The 19,035-nt window shown below is 33.6% G+C and overlaps 3 protein-coding genes across 3 annotated transcripts; all 3 read right to left on the reverse strand.

Annotated features, from left to right (window-relative positions):
* Window positions 1-2,683: 2,683 nt before the first annotated feature.
* LOC127899739 (receptor-like protein EIX2) lies at window positions 2,684-4,801 on the reverse strand. Its single transcript, XM_052433584.1, has 2 exons — window positions 3,148-4,801; window positions 2,684-2,994 (listed from the first exon to the last, which is right to left on the reverse strand). The coding sequence occupies exon 1, from the start codon at window positions 4,799-4,801 to the stop codon at window positions 3,155-3,157; it is 1,647 nt and encodes a 548-aa protein (XP_052289544.1). The 3' UTR covers window positions 2,684-2,994; window positions 3,148-3,154.
* Window positions 2,752-6,051, reverse strand: LOC127899740 (receptor-like protein EIX1). Its single transcript, XM_052433591.1, has 2 exons — window positions 5,127-6,051; window positions 2,752-5,040 (listed from the first exon to the last, which is right to left on the reverse strand). The coding sequence occupies exons 1-2, from the start codon at window positions 6,049-6,051 to the stop codon at window positions 4,979-4,981; spliced, it is 987 nt and encodes a 328-aa protein (XP_052289551.1). The 3' UTR covers window positions 2,752-4,978.
* A 9,189-nt stretch (window positions 6,052-15,240) lies between these two features.
* LOC102621182 (receptor-like protein EIX2) lies at window positions 15,241-18,576 on the reverse strand. Its single transcript, XM_052433577.1, has 2 exons — window positions 15,671-18,576; window positions 15,241-15,531 (listed from the first exon to the last, which is right to left on the reverse strand). The coding sequence occupies exon 1, from the start codon at window positions 18,570-18,572 to the stop codon at window positions 15,678-15,680; it is 2,895 nt and encodes a 964-aa protein (XP_052289537.1). The 5' UTR covers window positions 18,573-18,576; the 3' UTR covers window positions 15,241-15,531; window positions 15,671-15,677.
* Between the last annotated feature and the right edge of the window lie 459 nt (window positions 18,577-19,035).

A 19,035-nucleotide genomic window follows, 5' to 3' on the forward strand; every position in this document is an offset into this window, starting at 1 on the left:
TGTATCTTCTCTGCTCAAGAACACGAGATACCATCTGTTGTGACATAAAACTGAGAAGTTTGCTTGTACAACAAATGCTGGTAAGCAGCCTTGATTTGTTCACTGTGTTGAAGCTTGGTGAGTCGATGACGTGCGGCTTGAATTCTTGTTTGCCTTGCTTCACCTTTGCTTTGTTGAACTTGGTTGTCGCCTAGGAAAGCTTGATACCTGAGACTCGCTTGCTTCTTGTACCTTGTCATGTTCAATGTTTGATTTACTTTACTTGCTTCCTTCTTCCATTTGTATAGTTTTTAATTAATGTATTATGAAAAAAAAAAGAGAATGCACATCCTCATGAATCAAAGAAACATGCTGGGAAAGAGTTAATTCAAAGCCTCAATCATAGGGCAATGACGCCATCTCTGTTTCAGATTCCTCCATCTGAGGTTGCCAAATGTTCTTTACGAAGCTATAACTAATATCGTGAGAATTGAGAGTTGAGAGAACGCAACAAGAATTTGGACTATCCCTCTGGCACGTTGTGCTATTAATTTAAATGAAAAGCCTTATCCTGAAATGTTGGATTGGTTGGGATATGGGAAACCAACACAATCGCAGGCACTTGAATATCTCTTAATTCTTCACTGCATTCTTATTAAATCACCACAAGTTTATACCCATTTTGAGTTAAAAGTTATCAAATTTTTGGATGCATGAGACTAATTACACGACCCTAAATTTTTCATTTGACTCCAACTGGCGACTGATGTGGGCTGCAAACCTGCATTAAAGAGGAAGGTGATAAGCCTTCACGCCAGAATTTGGCGGAGCTGCGAGTCTTGAGAGAACACAACTTGCAAAGAAGGAAATAAATTCAGGAAATAAAAGCAAAAAGACTGTCAACACCAGAAGTCATCCAACTAAAATCTCCTACAGCCGCCGTGGATGATCTTCAATCTTCATTTTGAAACAAAATCATATTAGAATCTGTTAGAACCTGTAGGGTTAATGAATTCAAATATAAACCAGAGCAAACGGCAGCGTATTGGGCTATCGGTTAAATCCGTTATGAAGTCACGTGAGGGAGCTCGTGATTACTAACTGTAAACGACGTTAAAGCTATAAAGCTAGTTTTGCAGCTCACTTGGGGGAGTGATTCGAGAGTATTCGAGAGAGAACCTTGGAGAGAGAAAGCTAATTCTTAACGGTTAATTTACACAATATTCCGTTAATTTTCTTAACAATCTCCAAACGAAAGTGGACGAGTGAAAAAAAATGTAACTTCAGATAGATTCTAGCCAAAAAAAAAAAAAAATGAATTGTATATTTTTTGAAAAACCCAAAAAAACAGGTGGACCGGTGGATAATTTCTCATAAATTAATTTCAACCCCTGTCAAATCTTCTCTTTCCCCTCTGAATTCTTAAATTCCTCATCTTTTCTCTCTTGAATTCTCTAAGTAAAACCCTTGAACTTAATCATCTTACCCTAATTTTCAACTTAACCAATTTGGATATGTAAAGCATAACAACTGCAACACTCCAAATTTAACACGTGTGGAGCACGTGGTAGTAGGAGGTTGCTTACATATCAAAATCCTTATACAAAATCTCAAACTGAAATACCTCAAATTTTATTAAACAAATCAACAAATCCACCAATCGAACACTTGACATTTCTCTCCCAAATCATAAATGTAGCGAAAGTTTCAAAATTCTCCAATTACATTTAGAAGACTAACAAGCTTAAAAGAAATATATACACACACGCACAAATAAAGAAGTATAAATTATTTAAATTATAGGTTATTTCAAATGAGATATATCATTTCATTAAATAAAATAAATAAAATTATTCAAATAATAAATAAATTAATAACTTTTAAGTAAATCATGAATAAAAATATATTATTTAATTAAAAACAATAAATAAATAATTTTTAAGTTATAAATAAAATGGTGTAATAAATTATGGAAGATGTTATGAATGGACAAATATTTTTCTTGACATTATCTAGTCCTAACTAAACCCACATGAAAATTAGGATTAGCAATCCCATGAATTTTGGATTAAAATTTGAATTTATTCCATTAGTCCAATGCCAGTAAGCATGCCAAACATGATATTAATATTTTGTCCCAATAATTAGTCCAATCCTACACTTAATCCTAGCTCCCAAACATAGCCTATAAGCATTAACAATTTGGCAATATTTTTCAACACACTTAACTTTTAGCTCCTGCAGCTTTGTTGCAATTTGGCAATATTATTCACCACTGTTGTGTGCCGATAGTGTCACGCACGGAGCTAGCCTTGTACAAGGGAAAAAAAAAACACCCCTTAGAATTGCACCAATTATTTAAGCTTATGCCCCCATGAACTGAATTGAATGCTCCCACAAACTATATATCCCACTTATGTGATGATACATTCAGAAAATTGATAAAAATTAGGATAGAAAAGTCGTGTGTGATATTCTCTGGAAAAAATATTGAAGTCTTTGATCATCATCATTATATGTCACCATCATACAGTAAGAACAAATTCTTGTAAAGTTGGATCTCTTCGTTCACATTTTAGTACCAATGATCCAGAATCGTACGAACCTACCACCTACTTTGTTAATAAGATTATTCTAGTTTAATTAATTAATTAATTAATTTTATCATCCATTTAGTTGTTTTATTAGTCAAGAACTCTTTAAATAGAAAGATTCGATTTGTCTCTTATTATTTATTCACCCAATGAAAAAAAAAAAAAAAAAGAGCTAACATTGATCAATAGCAGAGCAGAATTTGACTGCCTTTATTGCTGTAATGGATTAATAGCATAATTGAACTCTAACCAGAGTATATAAACGCATAGATGGACGATGGTCTAAGGAGAACGACATACAAGTTTCTTCAAGCATACACCCAATAATACAATGTGCATCATATTAGTTAATTTTCAGAAAGATTCCAAATATCAAATGACCACTCTGAATAATAATGGCAAGATGCCACCCAGAGATACCCTGCCAAAAAGATGGTGAATGAAAACAAAGAAAATGAACAATTAGTTCGTGGAACAAAAGCTTGTAAGATAGAAAAGTAAAATTTAAGGATGAAGAAATTAAAAGCACGTGAGCTGATAACAATGACTGAAACCCAATATTAAGGAGTATTACCGTTTAGTTAGTTCCTGAACTTTCTTTGCAGTTTGGCAATATTCACCGCCCATATCACATAGACCCAATCTTTCACACCAGTCACGAAGTTGAAGTAACCATAGCTCCACGACCTATTCAGCATTAAAGTTCCACAGACTCCCCAGAATCCAACAAAGAAACCAAGAATCGAGCTCACGTAAAATCCGAGAGTTATAAACTGATCATCCTCATCTTCTAGAGTGTCTGAATCATCGTCTGTGCCTGGACTTGGAGTTGATTCTTCATCCGGACACTTATTTGCGAGTGGAAGGCCACAAAGTTCAAGATTTCCAGCGTACACTGAAGCATTGAAGCTCTGGAGCTGAGTGCCTAATGGGATTTTTCCTGACAAGTTGTTGTACGACAAGTCCAAGACACCAAGACCACTTAACTGAGAGAGGCTAGATGGAATACTTCCAGAAAACAGATTTCTAGACAAATCCAGGAAATCCAATGATGTTAACTCACCAATCTTCGGAGTGATTGGTCCGGTTAAATTGTTTCTTGAAAGGTTTAAGGCAATCAACCCCACAAGATCCATAATCTCTTCAGGAATTGCTCCATCTAATTTGTTACTCGAAAGGTCGAGGCACCTTACAAGTCCCAAAGTACTTTTGTACTCATTTTCACTTCCTTTCCAAGTCAACAGTAAATTGACCAAATATTTATAGTAATTTCCAGTTCTAGGGGCAACTAAAATGGATTTGGCGAACCCAATGGTAGGATTGGAGCATCTTTTGTAGGTCATGGCTGAAAAATTATTGAAACACTTCGGTATCTTTCCCGATCTAATGTTTAAAGAAAGATCCAAGACTTGAATTAATCCCAGATGGCACAATTGATAAGGTATATTTCCATGAAATTTGTTAGATTTTAGGCTAAGAACAATCAAATTTTGTAGACTTTCCCCTATCCACGTTGGTATCTCACCAAAAAATGCATTCTTCCCAAGATCCAAAACCCTCAGTTGGGAGCAATTCCTTAAAGATGAAGGCAATTCCCCGGTTAATCTATTGTTGTATAAATTCAGTGTCCGGATGTTATTTAGGAAACCCATCGAATCCGGTATTTTTCCCGAGAATCTATTATTTGCCAAGTTAAGAACGAATAGGCTATCAAAGTGCAACCAACAATCAGGAAGCCCTCCAGACAATAAGTTATTCGAGAGATCTAAAAAGTTCCATGTGTTTTTATTGATATAACATAAGAAAGTAACTGACCCTGAGAACTTATTTTTAGACAGATTTAAGAAAGGCGAATTTGAAGGAAGTGGTGGAATTGAGCCCTCAAAGTGGTTTGAATTGATGTCTATACTAGTACCACCCAAACGAGTACCATCAAACCTTAAAGACAAATCGGGAAGTTTACCCTTGATATGAGTGTTAGAGAGATTTAAGTAAGAGAGTTTACTGGACAAATCCCAGAACCAATCAGGAATTGTGTCTGAGATTCCAACATTGGAGATGTCAAGATGCACAAGCTGATTCTGAGTTTGAAGCCATTTAGGAAAATGGGGTCCCATCTTGCAAGAGGCAAGACTTAACCATTTTAGTTGAAAAGGAGGGACCCAATTATGACTTAGTTTCAGAGTCAAAGAGTTATCAGCTAAGACCAACTCCTGCAAGTTGGACATGTTGGAAAAAAAAGTTTCAGAGATAACATCCGTGAATGAATTCCCATCAAGTGACAGAGACTCGAGCTTCGACAACTGGCTGAGGCTCTTGTCTATTGTTCCATTCAAACGATTAACGTCCAGCTGCAATTCTTCCAGGGATGAAAATCCTCCAAGATGAGGTACGTGAAGTCATTATCATGTAAATATAGCACCTCTAGTGAATTCACCACGCATCCGCAAGACAGATTTTGAATTACCTGCGAGAATTGTCCACTTAGTTTGTTGTCAGACAAGCCTAACTCTTTTAAGCTACACATGTTTCCAAAGAATTTTGGAATCCCACCTTCAAGTTCACTATCACAGAGATAAAGACTTCTATGAGAAACCATGTGTTGAAAAGCCTCTGGAATTGAACCTCGTAATGAATTAGAACCAAGGTTAAGATAAAGAATATTCCTACTAAGATTGAAAAGCCAAGGGTATACTGAAGAAGAAGGGAGATTGTTGTCCGAAAGATCAAGGGTCTCAATAGACGTACTCAAATTGAAGTGCCAAATAAACGATGGATTGACAGGTGGAAGAGCACACGAGCATAGGACTAATGATTTTAAGGAATGGAGCTTGGCAACTACTTGAAACCAATCACTAGATTTAGTGAGATTAATGTAACTCAGGTCAAGGTGCCTTAAAGAAGAAAGACGAGAAAGCCACTCTAAGCTTCCCACGCTAAATAAACAAGAGTTTTCTAGGTTGAGATATTCCAATTCTGAATGGTTCCGGAATTTTCGAGGGAGTTCTAAAGGTCCGCCGCAAGAGAGACTGAGGTACCTCAATTTGCTGAGGGAACCAATGAACTCGGGAACTGGGCTTCCACCAAAGTCATTGTTACTAAGGTCCAGATGTCTTAAATCATGCAATTTAAGCAGAGCAGGACTAATTGTACCTTTCAGGAACTTCCTCCGAGCAAATTCATAATCGGATGTTCGAAGATTAAGCACCTTGACATGGCCAGTTGTATTGCTACAGTGGACTCCTCTCCATTTACAACAATCTCTTTTGTCATCTTCTCTTCCCCAGGAAGACAGAACGCCATGTTCATCCACCAAGCTCTGTTTAAAAGTGAGAGGCGCTTCTCTCTCTTCATCAATGCACCTTATTATTATGTTGTTAGAATCAGCAATTGCGGGCTTCAATTGGAACAATATCACAGAAAACAAAGCTATATTTTCAAATAGAAGGAACAATTTGGATGACATTATAATTATCATTAGCTTTGAGGATATGTTGTTATATCGAAACTCCTGGACTCCATGCCAATTTATACTACTGTGCATAATCTGCATCAATTATTGAAGCCAAGAAAAGTCTTCAGTCTGCGCGTTGATTATGTGTTAGAATATGACAATTTGAGAGATGATTAAAGCCAAGAAAAGTCGCCGGCGAATCCCAAACACTCAACAATTCAAAGCACGGATAAAGAAAGTCGTACATGAAACAAAATAAAACTGGCGTTGGTTTACGTTTACCCAAACAAAATAAAACACATTTTATTGAAAATAAGAGAACTATGATGTTTACAGTTTTGGTATATGTCGTTACTTGATGCTTTGTTTGGGCAGAAATTTACTTATAAAAAGCTTGTCCTGATAATTTATTAATGCTTTCCTTTCATATTTAGTGAACTGTAGACTGAATTGAATAAATCACGGACAAAATCACTTGATTACTGCAGTGGCCAAGTGCCGAGCTCCTCTGTTTTCTCTATCTTCAGAGCTCCCCTGCTAAGCCACGTTGAAAGTAATATGTTTGATGGAAAATTGGATGGAAGAGTAACAATTACAAGCATTCAAATTGCTTTGCTCTTAAATCTGTATTTTAATCAGTAGAACAACAACCGATGGTGATTGATACTGCGTTAGCGAATAAACAGTTGATTCCTATCAATGAGCCTGCTAAGTAACGGTTGAGATGTTTATAATACTAATATAATAATAATACAAACGTAACTAGTTTTTACTCTTTTTTTTTTTTCAATTTTCTAGAACAAAGAATGGAAATTTTTTTAAGGCTAAAATTGAAATGCTTGGCTTAATTCATGACACGCCCATACCAGACAGGGATCAGAAATTTCATGGTAGCCAACGACTCTCTTTACCAAGATGAAATGGAGGCTTGTTGGTTAAATGTCTAAAATTTGAATTTTTTTTATTTCAAAATTTTTTAAAATTGTACTTTTTTTTAAACTTATACCTGATTTTTAGACATTTACATTTGAATTTAAAAAAAGAAAAGAGTAAACTTTTATACAGACATTTGTATTCAAACTATCAGCTAAGATTTCAACTAAATTCATACTAATTTTAAATTTCAGATTAAAAAACTAAATGCGTATTAATTCTTCGTGGTTGATTGGGGAAGACTTGTTTTATATTTCAACTTAAGAATTAATTAAACAAAATTGTAAAAGTACTATTACGCATCAGATTCATACTTGTCTACATATTAACGCCAACATGAGAGGCTTTGTCTCAATTAAAAATAAATATAACGAATGATATTAATTAAGTTCTGAATCGGCCATCCATAGATACGCCCTCTTTCAGAATCTGTTTTACTTTTTTTTAATTTTTCTAGAACAGAGAATGGAAATTTTTTTAAGGCAAAAATTAAAATACTTGGCTTAATTCATGACACGCCCATACTAGACATGGATAAGAAATTTCATGGTAGCCAACTACTTTCTTGACCAAGAAGAAACGGAGGCTTATTGGTTAAATGTCTAAAATTTGAATTTTTTTTATTTCAAATTTTTTTTTAAAATTGCTGGTTTGTTTTTTTAATTTATATTTGATTTTCAGACATTTACATTTGAATTAAAAAAAAAAAGTAAATTTTTGTGACTTTTATCTAAATAGGAAAAGGCATGAACAAGTAAATATTATATTCCAAAACATCTCTATTAAATATACTTATTTGCTAAATTATAAAACTTAATCCCTTTATTCATTTTAACTTACAAGGATATAAACATTAAACACCATATTTAAGATTTTTTTTAGTTATAAAAACAAATATAATGTCAATTTATTTAGATATTACAAAATATATATATCATACAGACATTTGTATTCAAACCATCAGTTAAGACTTCCACCAAATTTAGACTGATTTTAAATTTCAGATTAAAAAACTAAATGGGTCTTAATTCTTCATGGTTGATTGGGGAAGACTTGTTTTATATTTCAACTTAAGAATTAATTAAACAAAATTACAAAAGTACTATTATGCATCAGATTCATACTTGTCGGCATATTAACGCCAACATGAGAGGCTCTGTCTCAATTAAAAATAAATTTAACGTATGATCTTAATTAAGTTCTGAATCGGCTATCTATAGATACGTCCTCTTTCAGAATCTGTCTTTATTTTTATTAACATGTCCACAAAAGAAATATTAGGGTAATTGTTTATCCTTATCGTGCATGTTATCTTCTTAGCTAGGGCCACCATGTTTGTATATGGATTTTGAACAATTAATTTTCCCCTGACTTTGCTGCCATTGAAATTAGAAATTTCCAAGCAAGGGCCAAACGTAATTGTCCGCTGACTTTGAACGGTTAACTGTTGACTTTGCAATAATGCTTCTCTGAATTTGCTGTCTAGAGGCACGTACATATGCATTACGTCATCCTTCTGTTAGCTTAATAATAATAATCATAATAATATATAGAAATATATTGGGAAAAAATTGTTTTCATCCCTAAAATTTGGTGTAATAGCTCATTTCATTTTTAGTTTTTTTAAAATAACTTGTTTCATCCTTATTTTTCAAATAATAGTCCAAAGTGCTCTTCTGTGAATTTATAATTGGTTTACTCTGTAATTCAATTGGGGCAAAATAGGATTTTTAGTTAAATAAACATATAAAGCTTTTTAAAATAAAAATCTCAAGAATAATTGAATAACACTTGACTTAAATTTATGTAGAAAGATGTATATTTTTTTATTTTTGTTTGAGAGTTTATTTTAAAATAATTTATCGTTATTTAGAAATCTTATTTTGCCCTCAATGAATTATACGGTTTACGTTTACCCAAAACAAAATAAAACACATTTTATTGAAAATAAGAGAACTATGATGTTTACAGTTTTGGTGTATGTCGTTACTTGATGTTTTGTTTGGGTAGAAATTTACTTATAAAAAGCTTGTCCTGATAATTTATTAATGGTTTCCTTTCATATTTAGTGAACTGTAGACAAAATAAATCACCTGATTACTGCAGTGGTCAAGTACCCAGCTCCTCTGTTTTTCTCTATCTTCAGAGCTGCCCTGTTAAGCCACGTTAAAAGTAATATGTTTGATGGAAAATTGGATACAAGAGTAACAATTACAAGCATTCAAATTGCTTTGCTCTTAAATCTGTATTTTAATCAGTAGAAGAACAACCAAGGGTGATTGATACTGCGTTAGCGAATAAACAGTTGATTCCTATCAATGAGCCTGCTAAGTAACGGTTGAGATGTTTATAATACTAATATAATAATAATACCAACGTAACTAGTTTTTACTCTTTTTTTTTTAATTTTCTAGAACAAAGAATGGAAATTTTTTTAAGGCTAAAATTAAAATGCTTGGCTTAATTCATGACACGCCCATACTAGACAGGGATCAGAAATTTCATGGTAGCCAACGACTCTCTTTACCAAGATGAAATGGAGGCTTGTTGGTTAAATGTCTAAAATTTGAATTTTTTTTTTCAAAATTTTTTAAAATTGTACTTTTTTTTAACTTATATCTGATTTTTAGACATTTACATTTGAATTTAAAAAAAGAAAAGAGTAAACTTTTATAACTTTTATCTAAGTAGGAAAAAACATGAAGAAGTAAATATTATATCTCAAAACATCTCTATTAAATATACTTATTTGCGAAACTATAAAACTTAATCCCTTTATTCATTTTAACTTACAAGGATATAAATGTTAAACACCATATTTAAGATATTTTTAGTTATAGAAACAAAAATAATGTCAATTATATTTAGATATTAAAAAAAAATCATACAGACATTTGTATTCAAACTATCAGCTAAGACTTCCACCAAATTCAGACTGATTTTAAATTTCAAATTAAAAAACTAAATGCGTCTTAATTCTTCGTGGTTGATTGGAGAAGACTTGTTTTATATTTCAACTTAACAATTAATTAAACAAAATTGCAAATGTACTATAATGCATCAGATTCATACTTGTCTGCATATTAACGCCAACATAAGAGGCTTTGTCTCAATTAAAAATAAATTTAATGAATTATCTTAATTAAGTTCTAAATCGGCCATCTATAGATACGTCCTCTTTCAGAATCTGTCTTTATTTTATTAACATGTCCACAAAAGAAAGATTAGGGTTATTGTTTTATCCTTATCGTGCATGTTATCTTCTTTGCTAGGGCCACCATGTTTGTATATTGATTTTGAACAATTAATGGTCCCCTGACTTTGCTGCCATTGAAATTAGAAATTTCCAAGCAAGGGCCAAACGTAATTGTCCCACTGACTTTGAACGCTTAACTGTTGAGTTTGCAATAATGCTTCTCTGAATTTGCTGTCTAGAGGCACGTACATATGCATTACATCATCCTTCTGTTAGCTTAATAATATATATATTGAAAAAAAGTTATTTTCATCCTTAGGGTTTAAGATAATAACTTATTTCATCTTTATTTTTTTTAAAATAACTTGTTTCATTCTTATTTTTCAAATAATAGCCTAAAATATCCTTCTGTGAATTTATAATTAGTTTACTCTGAAATTCATTGAGGGTAAAATAAAAAATTTTAGTTAAATAAATATATAAAGCTTTTTAAAATAAAAATCTCAAGAATAATTGAATAACACTTGACTTAAATTTATGTAGAAAGACAGATATTTTTTTTTTTGTGTTTGAGAGTTTATTTTAAAATAATTTATCGTTATTTAAAAATTTTATTTTGCCCTCAATGAATTATACGGTATAATAACAGTAAATTAATGAAAGGGTTTTTCAGGCTATTGCTTAAAAATATGGATGAAATAGACTATTATTTAAATAGTAAGGATGAAATAGACTATTGTATCAAACCTTAGGGATGAAAAGAGCATTTTTCCAAATATTTTTTAGATTATAAACTTAAATAAGTTACGTGCCTCTACCTCCAGTCATTATTATTTAAGTTAATTTAAAAAATGGTTAGAATTTTCTAGTCTATTCCTCTATAATACGTTTAATTCGATGGGCAATTCTCACAGAAAGTCGTATATAGGCTAGGCTAAGGACCCTTAGTATATTTAATGGACATCATTCACTTCCCTCCATCAAGAAAATGAGAAATTATCCTTATCTTAATTTTGTAGAAATATGGAACAACTATTCTTATCATTATCTAATCATAAAAAATGTGAGTGGCCTTAATTCATCTCAAACTCATGAATGTGAGCCACATTAAGAACATGCATATAACACATACTTTGAGATTAGCGTGTATATTAATTTAATGATTGTTAGAGTGCAATTTATGCACTAGTTTTGCATTGTTTACTTCTCTTAATATCGATGTTTTGCACTTAATAATAATGATTTACTTGTGTTTTACTTTTGTAGGTGCAATTCTATTGATTTGTGATAAAATTGAGGTATAAGATGATGTTTAAAGATTATTGTTCTCTTGGAGAAATTTAGAGCATCAGAAGAACTTTATTGATAAGGCATGGGCGCGTGCTGTCAACTACGAACCTGCAGTTTTTAGTTTAACGTGTTTTGTATTTTTGGTTATTTTTGTAATTACGAATTTAATATTTCAGATATTAGTATTTTATTTTAAATAGAATTCTAGAGGAGAAGAGAGAGAGAGTATTTAAGGGAGGAATCTATTGTGAAAAAGGGGGATTTGGATTGGAGAAAAAGAAAAGAAACCCTAGATCTTAATTTTTCTCCTCTCTATGAAGAACTAAACCTATTTTTCTGGTTCAAGGATAATGAAGCTTTGATTCATCACTACTGTGAGATCTTTCTTGTGCTTTAATTGTTTTATTGCTTTTTGGGTATTTGTTTATTCTCTGAATTATTTTCATGATTATGTTTGTTAATTAGGTAATTGACCACTATTTTATTATCAACTTAATCTATTGTCAATTAAAGGATTCATCGTATGAAGAATTTAATGTTTGTGACAAATAACATAGCAGAGAGTTGTGTTGTGAGAATAAACAATCTAATTTAAATGAATCATCATATGTGTTGATTAGGATTTGGGTCTCTCTAATTTTTCAGGCTATCAATTGATTAAATCCTATGATCGTATCTAGGGTTGTCTATTGATTAGGGAAATAACCAACGGTCATACCTTGGTTATCGACTAGTTAAGGAGAGATTGGCTATTAGAGTGTCTCAGTACCTATAACCGATCTATTCATGAGTAATAATAATCTATATTTGAATCAATGATCAGTAGTTGAATCAAGCTGAGTTAATTCCTTCAACCAGAGCTTTCTCCAATTTGAATTACAACTTTAATTTGCATTCTTGTTATTTTTAATTTGATTTTTATTATTGTCAACAATTCCCCCATTTTACATTTTACGTTTCAAAAGGATTTAAATAATTACCGATCTCTGTGGACACGACTCTGCTCAATTACTATATACAATTTATTTAGAGTAGGAATTTATTTTTGTTGGCTTCGACAACCATCAATGATAATGCGTGTAATACCTCCTTGTCACCAGTTTTTGTTTCAGAGGTTAAAATACGCATACGAGTACTTCACACAATCGCCAAATTTAGAATAATGGCACCTGAATTGTAAAACTCTAAACAAATCCCACATCGACAAAGTACAAGAGAGATGCTCGGTTTATAAGAGCTGATCCACGCCTTTATTGATAATATGTGTTTTAGGATGTATGGGTGTCTTAGAACAAACCATGTGGCCTCGTTAAAGTTCAAAACAAACAATATCTTACCAGATTTGGGTTGAATCATAACATAAATACCATTCTCATGGATCATTCATAGAAAAATGCGATGTTAATAGCTTTGCGGCCTTGCTGCTTGAGCTTTTGACTGCCAAGAAGATATTTGATTTTCAATGTTGCCTTGATGAAACTTTATTTAAGGTTGGGTCGAGAAACATATTGAAAATAATATGTTTGTTGAGATAATGGACCCCATTGTCGTTGGAATTCAACCGGGTCAAGGTGTTAGCATATGTGAGTATAAATGATGAGAGCACCATTAGCTGTGTAAACGACAGAGCAGGGGATTCCAGCTAAAGAGCTGACGTGTCAATGTTCGTTATACGTGCTGCTTGCTTATAACAAACTGATTTCAGTTGTAAAACAAATTCTAGTAGCTTCATTAATTAGTTAGATAGATTCGTTTAAGCTACTATATAAACCAATACTTGTAATCATTTTGTTGAACCTTGATTCAATACAAACTCATTGATACAAGTATCTTCTCTGTTATTTTCTTTCTCTTTCTATCGTTTTCTTATCTACCAAACACATTAACAACATTTCAAACACAAGGAAAAGTGAGGCAATTGCAAATTCTTGTAGAACTTGCCTTGAAATGTCTCTCTGTGTCGGAAGAAGATAGGCCAGCAATAATAGATGCGAAGTTGAGAGATTAGGATCAAAATCACTTGCATACTGCGGGGAACAAAGACAGAGCTCCTCTGCTTCCTTTGTGATCTTCATTCCCGAATTGGCCATCTTCCTTGGTACCATTTCCTTTGATGTTAAAACCCTTGTTTTAATTTGCCAACTAAAGTGAAAATACTTCCCAGGTTTGTGGAAGTTAAATCAAGAACTCGTGTTTGAGAGTGTTAGATGACCGATCATGATCCTCCAAGACCTCACTTAACTGTCTGATATTTGATCAAGAAACAAAGGAATTAACAAAATAATCAAATGAAAACAGAATCAACAAATCACAGAGAAAGCCATCAAATACAAAATTGTAGAGGTTCAACCTAAGATATGGCTTAAGTCCTCTTCAAGAACAGAGCAATAGCTTTGTTGTTATTCACGAACAAGTTGAAATTATTGAGACCTTGTTATACGGTACATAATTAACCAAATCGTAAACTTAATGGCTTTATATACGATCACAATTAGATCACAAAATTCACTACTCGCCAGCCAAATCTAGCTTGGTTTCATTATCCATTTATATAAACTGGTTTTCTTGAAATGGGTTTCTTTTTTTTCAAAATGAGTTAGATTTTAAGAAAATTTAAAGCATGGCGAAAATGAAGACACAGGTCATGGAACAACAATATTTAACAGAGTTGTTAGCAGATTCTAATGGTAAATATTATTGTATGTTCTCTGCTCAAGAACGCGGGATACCAACTGTTGTGACATAAAACTGAGAAGTTTGCTTGTGCAACAAATGCTGGTAAGCAGCCTTGATTTGTTCACTGTGTTGAAGCTTGGAGAGTTTATGACGTGTGGCTTGAATTCTTGTTTGCCTTGCTTGACCTTTGCTTTGTTGAACTTGGTTGTCGCCTAGGAAAGCTTAATACTTCAGACTCGCTTGCTTCTTGTACCTTGTCATGTTCAATATTTGATTTACCTTACTTGCTTCCTTCTTCAACTTGTTTAATTTTTAATTAATGTATTATGAAAAAGAAAATGTATATCCTCATGAATCAACAAATCCACAAATCGAATACTTGACATTTCTCTCCCAAATCATAAACGTAGCGAAAGTTTCAAAATTCTCCAATTACAAGTTCAGAAGACTAACAAGCTTAAAAGAAAAAGAAATAGAAATATATATAGCGTCACATGAAAATTTAATAGGTTTTTTCTTTATTACAAAGTGGACTAACAATAAAAATGTTAACTAAGCATAGATGCTGACCGATGAGCTAAAGAGCACCATTTACAAGTTCCTTCGACCACGTTCATCGCAAGCAACAAAATTTGTTCAAGTCAATTAGTCTTCTCTAAAAATGATATTTTAGTCTTGGATCAACATTGTTACAATGTCATCTACGTATAAATTTAATTGATAACCAGTTCGAATGCATTGAGTGTAAATTCTTGTAAAGTTCGATCTCTTCGATCACATTTCATTACGAATGATCTCGAATCATACAAACTTCACCAGCTACTTCGTTAATAAGTTTAATAGGTTTTTTTTTTTCTTTTATTACTATTACAATATACCTTTCCGGAATCAAATGGTGAGCCGCGCTAATGGATTTCCAAGCTACAAGGTTCTCTGCAAAGTACAAATGCAGCTTAGTTATTTTAATTTTTAGTAGTTTGTTTTAGCTTTATGCTGATGTTTAGTGAACATCCTGTGGCGAGATCTCTTTTTCATTGTTATAAGTTTATCCAATACTAATAAAGAGGTGTAAGGCACGCAAAAATCCAAGAAATAAAAATGCTAACATTGATCAATAACATAGCAGAATTTGACTGTCTTTATTCCAATTAGTAGTATAATTAAACTCTAATTGGGTGTAATACCTCTGATTTACTCAAATAACACAGTAGAATTTGACTGTCTTTATTCCAATCAATAAATCCATAAATCGATGATGGACTAAAGAAAAGCACATCCACGTTTCTTTAGGCATATACTCAACAATACAATGAGCATCATATGAGAGCACAACTTTAGTTTTTAGAAAGTTTCCAAAAATGAAATGAGTACTCTGAATATTAATGACAAGATGCCATCACCGGGAGACACTGCAAAAAAAATGGTAACAATTAATTTTATAAACCAAAGCTTGTAAGAGGAAAGAGTCAAGTCCAAGGATGAAGAAATTAAAAGCACTTGAGAGCCAATAATCTTTACTAAAATACTCTACACACTAAGGAGTACTACCGTTTAATTAGCTCCTGAACTTTTGCAGTTTGGCAATATTCACAGCTGCTGTCAGGTAAAGCCAATCTTTCATACCAGTCAGGAAGTTGTAGTAACCATGTCTCCACGACCTATTCAGTATTAAAGTTCCGCAGACACCCCAGAATCCAACAAAGAAACCAAGAATCGAGCTCACGTAAAATCCGAGAGTTATAAACTGATCGTGCTCATCTTCTAGAGTGTCTGAATCATCGTCTGTGCCTGGACTTGGAGTTGATTCTTCATCCAGACACATATTTGCGAGTGGAAGGCCACAAAGTTCAAGATTTCCAGCGTACACTGAAGCATTGAAGCTTTGGAGCTGAGTGCCTGATGGGATTTTTCCTGACAAGTTGTTGTACGACAAGTCCAAGACACCAAGACCACTTAACTGAGAGAGGCTACACGGAATACTTCCAGAAAACAGATTTCTAGACAAATCCAGGAAATCCAATGATGTTAACTCACCAATCTTCGGAGTGATTGGTCCGGTTAAATGGTTTCTTGAAAGGTTTAAGGCAATCAACCCCACAAGATCCATAATCTCTTCAGGAATTGCTCCATCTAGTTTGTTATTCGAAAGGTCAAGACACTTTACAAGTCCCAAAGTACTTTTGTACTCGTGTTCACTTCCTTTCCATGTCAACAGAACATTGTCCAAATAACTATACTTATATACATATCTAGGGAAAATCGAGATATTATCAGCCAACCCAATGATAGGATTGGAACTTTTTTCTCGGGTCATGGCTGAGAAATTATTGAAACATTTTGGTATCTTTCCCGACATATTGTTTAAAGAGAGATCCAAGACTTGAATTAATGCCAGATGGCATAACTGAAAAGGTATATTTCCATGAAAATTATTAGATTTCAAGCTAAGAACAATCAAATTTTGAAGACTTCCCCATATCCAGGTTGGTATCTCACCGTACAATGCATTCTCCCTAAGATCCAAAACTCTTAGTTGTGAGCAATTCTTTAAAGATGAAGGCAATTCCCCGGTTAACCTATTATTGTGTAAACTCAGTGTTTGTATATTTTGTAGGAAGCCCATCGAGTCTGGAATTTTCCCGAAGAAGCTATTGTTTGCCAAATTAAGAATGGATAGGCTATCAAAATTCAACCAACAATCTGGAAGCCCTCCAGATAATAAGTTACTTGAGAGATCAAAAAAGTTCCATGTGTTTTTTATAATAGAACATAAGAAAGTAATTGATCCTAAGAACTTATTTTTTGAGAGATTCAAGAACGTAGAATTTGAAGGAAGTGGTGGAATTGGGCCCCAAAAGTGGTTTGAACTGACGTCTATAACAATATCATCATATCTTAAAAAAGACAAATCGGGAAGTTTACCCCTGATCTGGTTGTTAGAGAGATTTAAAAAAACGAGTTCAATGGACAGATCCCAAAACCAATCAGGGACAACATCCGAGATTCCATTATTGGAGACATCAAGGGAAATAAGTTGATTTTGAGTTTGAAGCCATTTTGGAAAATGAGGTCCCATCTTGCAAGAGGCAAGACTTAACGATTTCAGTTGAAAAGGAGGAACCCAATCATGGCTCAATTTCAAAGTCAAAGAGTTATCATTCAAGTACAACATCTGCAAGTTGGACATATTGGAAAAAAATGTTTCAGAGATAACACCTGTGAATGAATTCGTACCAAGTGACAGAGACTCAAGCTTCGACAACTGGCAGAGGCTTTTGTTTATTGTTCCATTTAATCGATTTTCTCCAAGTATTAATACTTTTAGGGATGAAAACCCTACAAGATCAGGTAATGGCCCAGTGATATCATTGTCAAGTAAAGATAGACCCTCCAGTGAATTCATCGTGCATCCACCAGACAGATTTTGAATCATCTCCGAGAGCTCTCCACTGAGTTTATTTTTAGGCAAGAATAATCTATTTAAGCTACACATGTTTCCGAAGAATTTTGGAATCCCACCTTCAAGTTCGTTAGAAGAGAGATAGAGAGTTCTAAGAGAAACCATGAGTTGAAAAGCCCCTGGAATTGAACCTTGTAATGAGTTAAAGCCAAGGTTAAGATATTGAATATTCCGACTAAGATTGAAAAGCCAAGGGTATACTGACGAAGAAGGGAGATTGTTTTCGGAGAGATCAAGGGTCTCAATAGACGTACTCAAATTGAAGTGCCAAATAGACGAAGGATTGATAGGTGGAAGAGCACATGAGTGTAGGACTAATGTTTTTAAGGAACGGAGCTTGGCAACTACTTGAAACCAATCACTAGATTTAGTGAGATTAATGTAACTCAGGTCAAGGTGTCTTAAAGAAGAAAGATGAGAAAGCCACTCTAGGCTTCCCAAACTAAATAAATTAGAGTTTTCTAGGTGAAGATATACGAATCCTGAAAGGCTCCGGAATGGACGAGGTACTTTTAATAAAGATGTACCACAGGAGAGATTGATGTACCTCAATTTACTGAGGGAACCAATGAACTCAGGAACTGGGCTTCCACGGAAGTGATTGTTACTAAGGTCCAAATGTCTTAAATCATGCAATTTAAGCAAAGCAGGACTGATTGTACCTTTCAAGACCTGCCCTCGAGAATTTTCATCGTCGGATCTTCGAAGATTGAGCACCTTGACATGGCCAGTTTTATTGCTACAACGGACTCCTCTCCATTTACAGCAATCTCTTTTGTCATTATCTCTTCCCCAGGAAGACAGAAAGCCATATTCGTCCACCAGGCTCTGTTTAAAAGTGAGAAGCGCTTCTCTCTCCTCATCAATGCACCCCATTACTACGTTGTTAGAATGATGAGCAATTCCAGGCTCCAACTGAAACAATATCACAGAAAGCAAAGCTACATATTCAAGTATAGGGAACAATTTGGATGACATTGTAATTATCATAAGCTTTCAGGATATGTTGTTGTATCGAAAATCCTGGAATCCATGCCACTTTATACTAATCTGTATAATAAGCATCAATTATTGAAGCTTAGAAAAGTCTTCATTGTGAGCGTTGATTATGGTTAGCATATGACATAAGCCAAGAAAATCCTCTGGCGAATCCCAAACAGACAACAACAATACATAAGTCATGCAGTCAACATTCATTTGATCTTTGCCGGGGAAAAACGGTAAACCAAAAAAAAAAATGATGAGAAAGCGCTGACAGAAAATTGCAAGTACCCTATTTTTCACGGAACAACCGCGTAGTCAAGCGGCAGCCAACTGCCTTTTGATTTATATTCTTCACTGAAGTAAGCTAAAATGTCCTTCTCAAAAAGTCTTCGTTCAGATCAACAGGCTTTCGGAAAAATAAATATCTAGTGGAATATAGGTATATTATGTGTTTTAATGATGTAATGGG

The sequence above is a fragment of the Citrus sinensis genome, chromosome 9, assembly GCF_022201045.2.
Source record: "Citrus sinensis cultivar Valencia sweet orange chromosome 9, DVS_A1.0, whole genome shotgun sequence".
Classification (NCBI taxonomy): domain Eukaryota; kingdom Viridiplantae; phylum Streptophyta; class Magnoliopsida; order Sapindales; family Rutaceae; genus Citrus; species Citrus sinensis.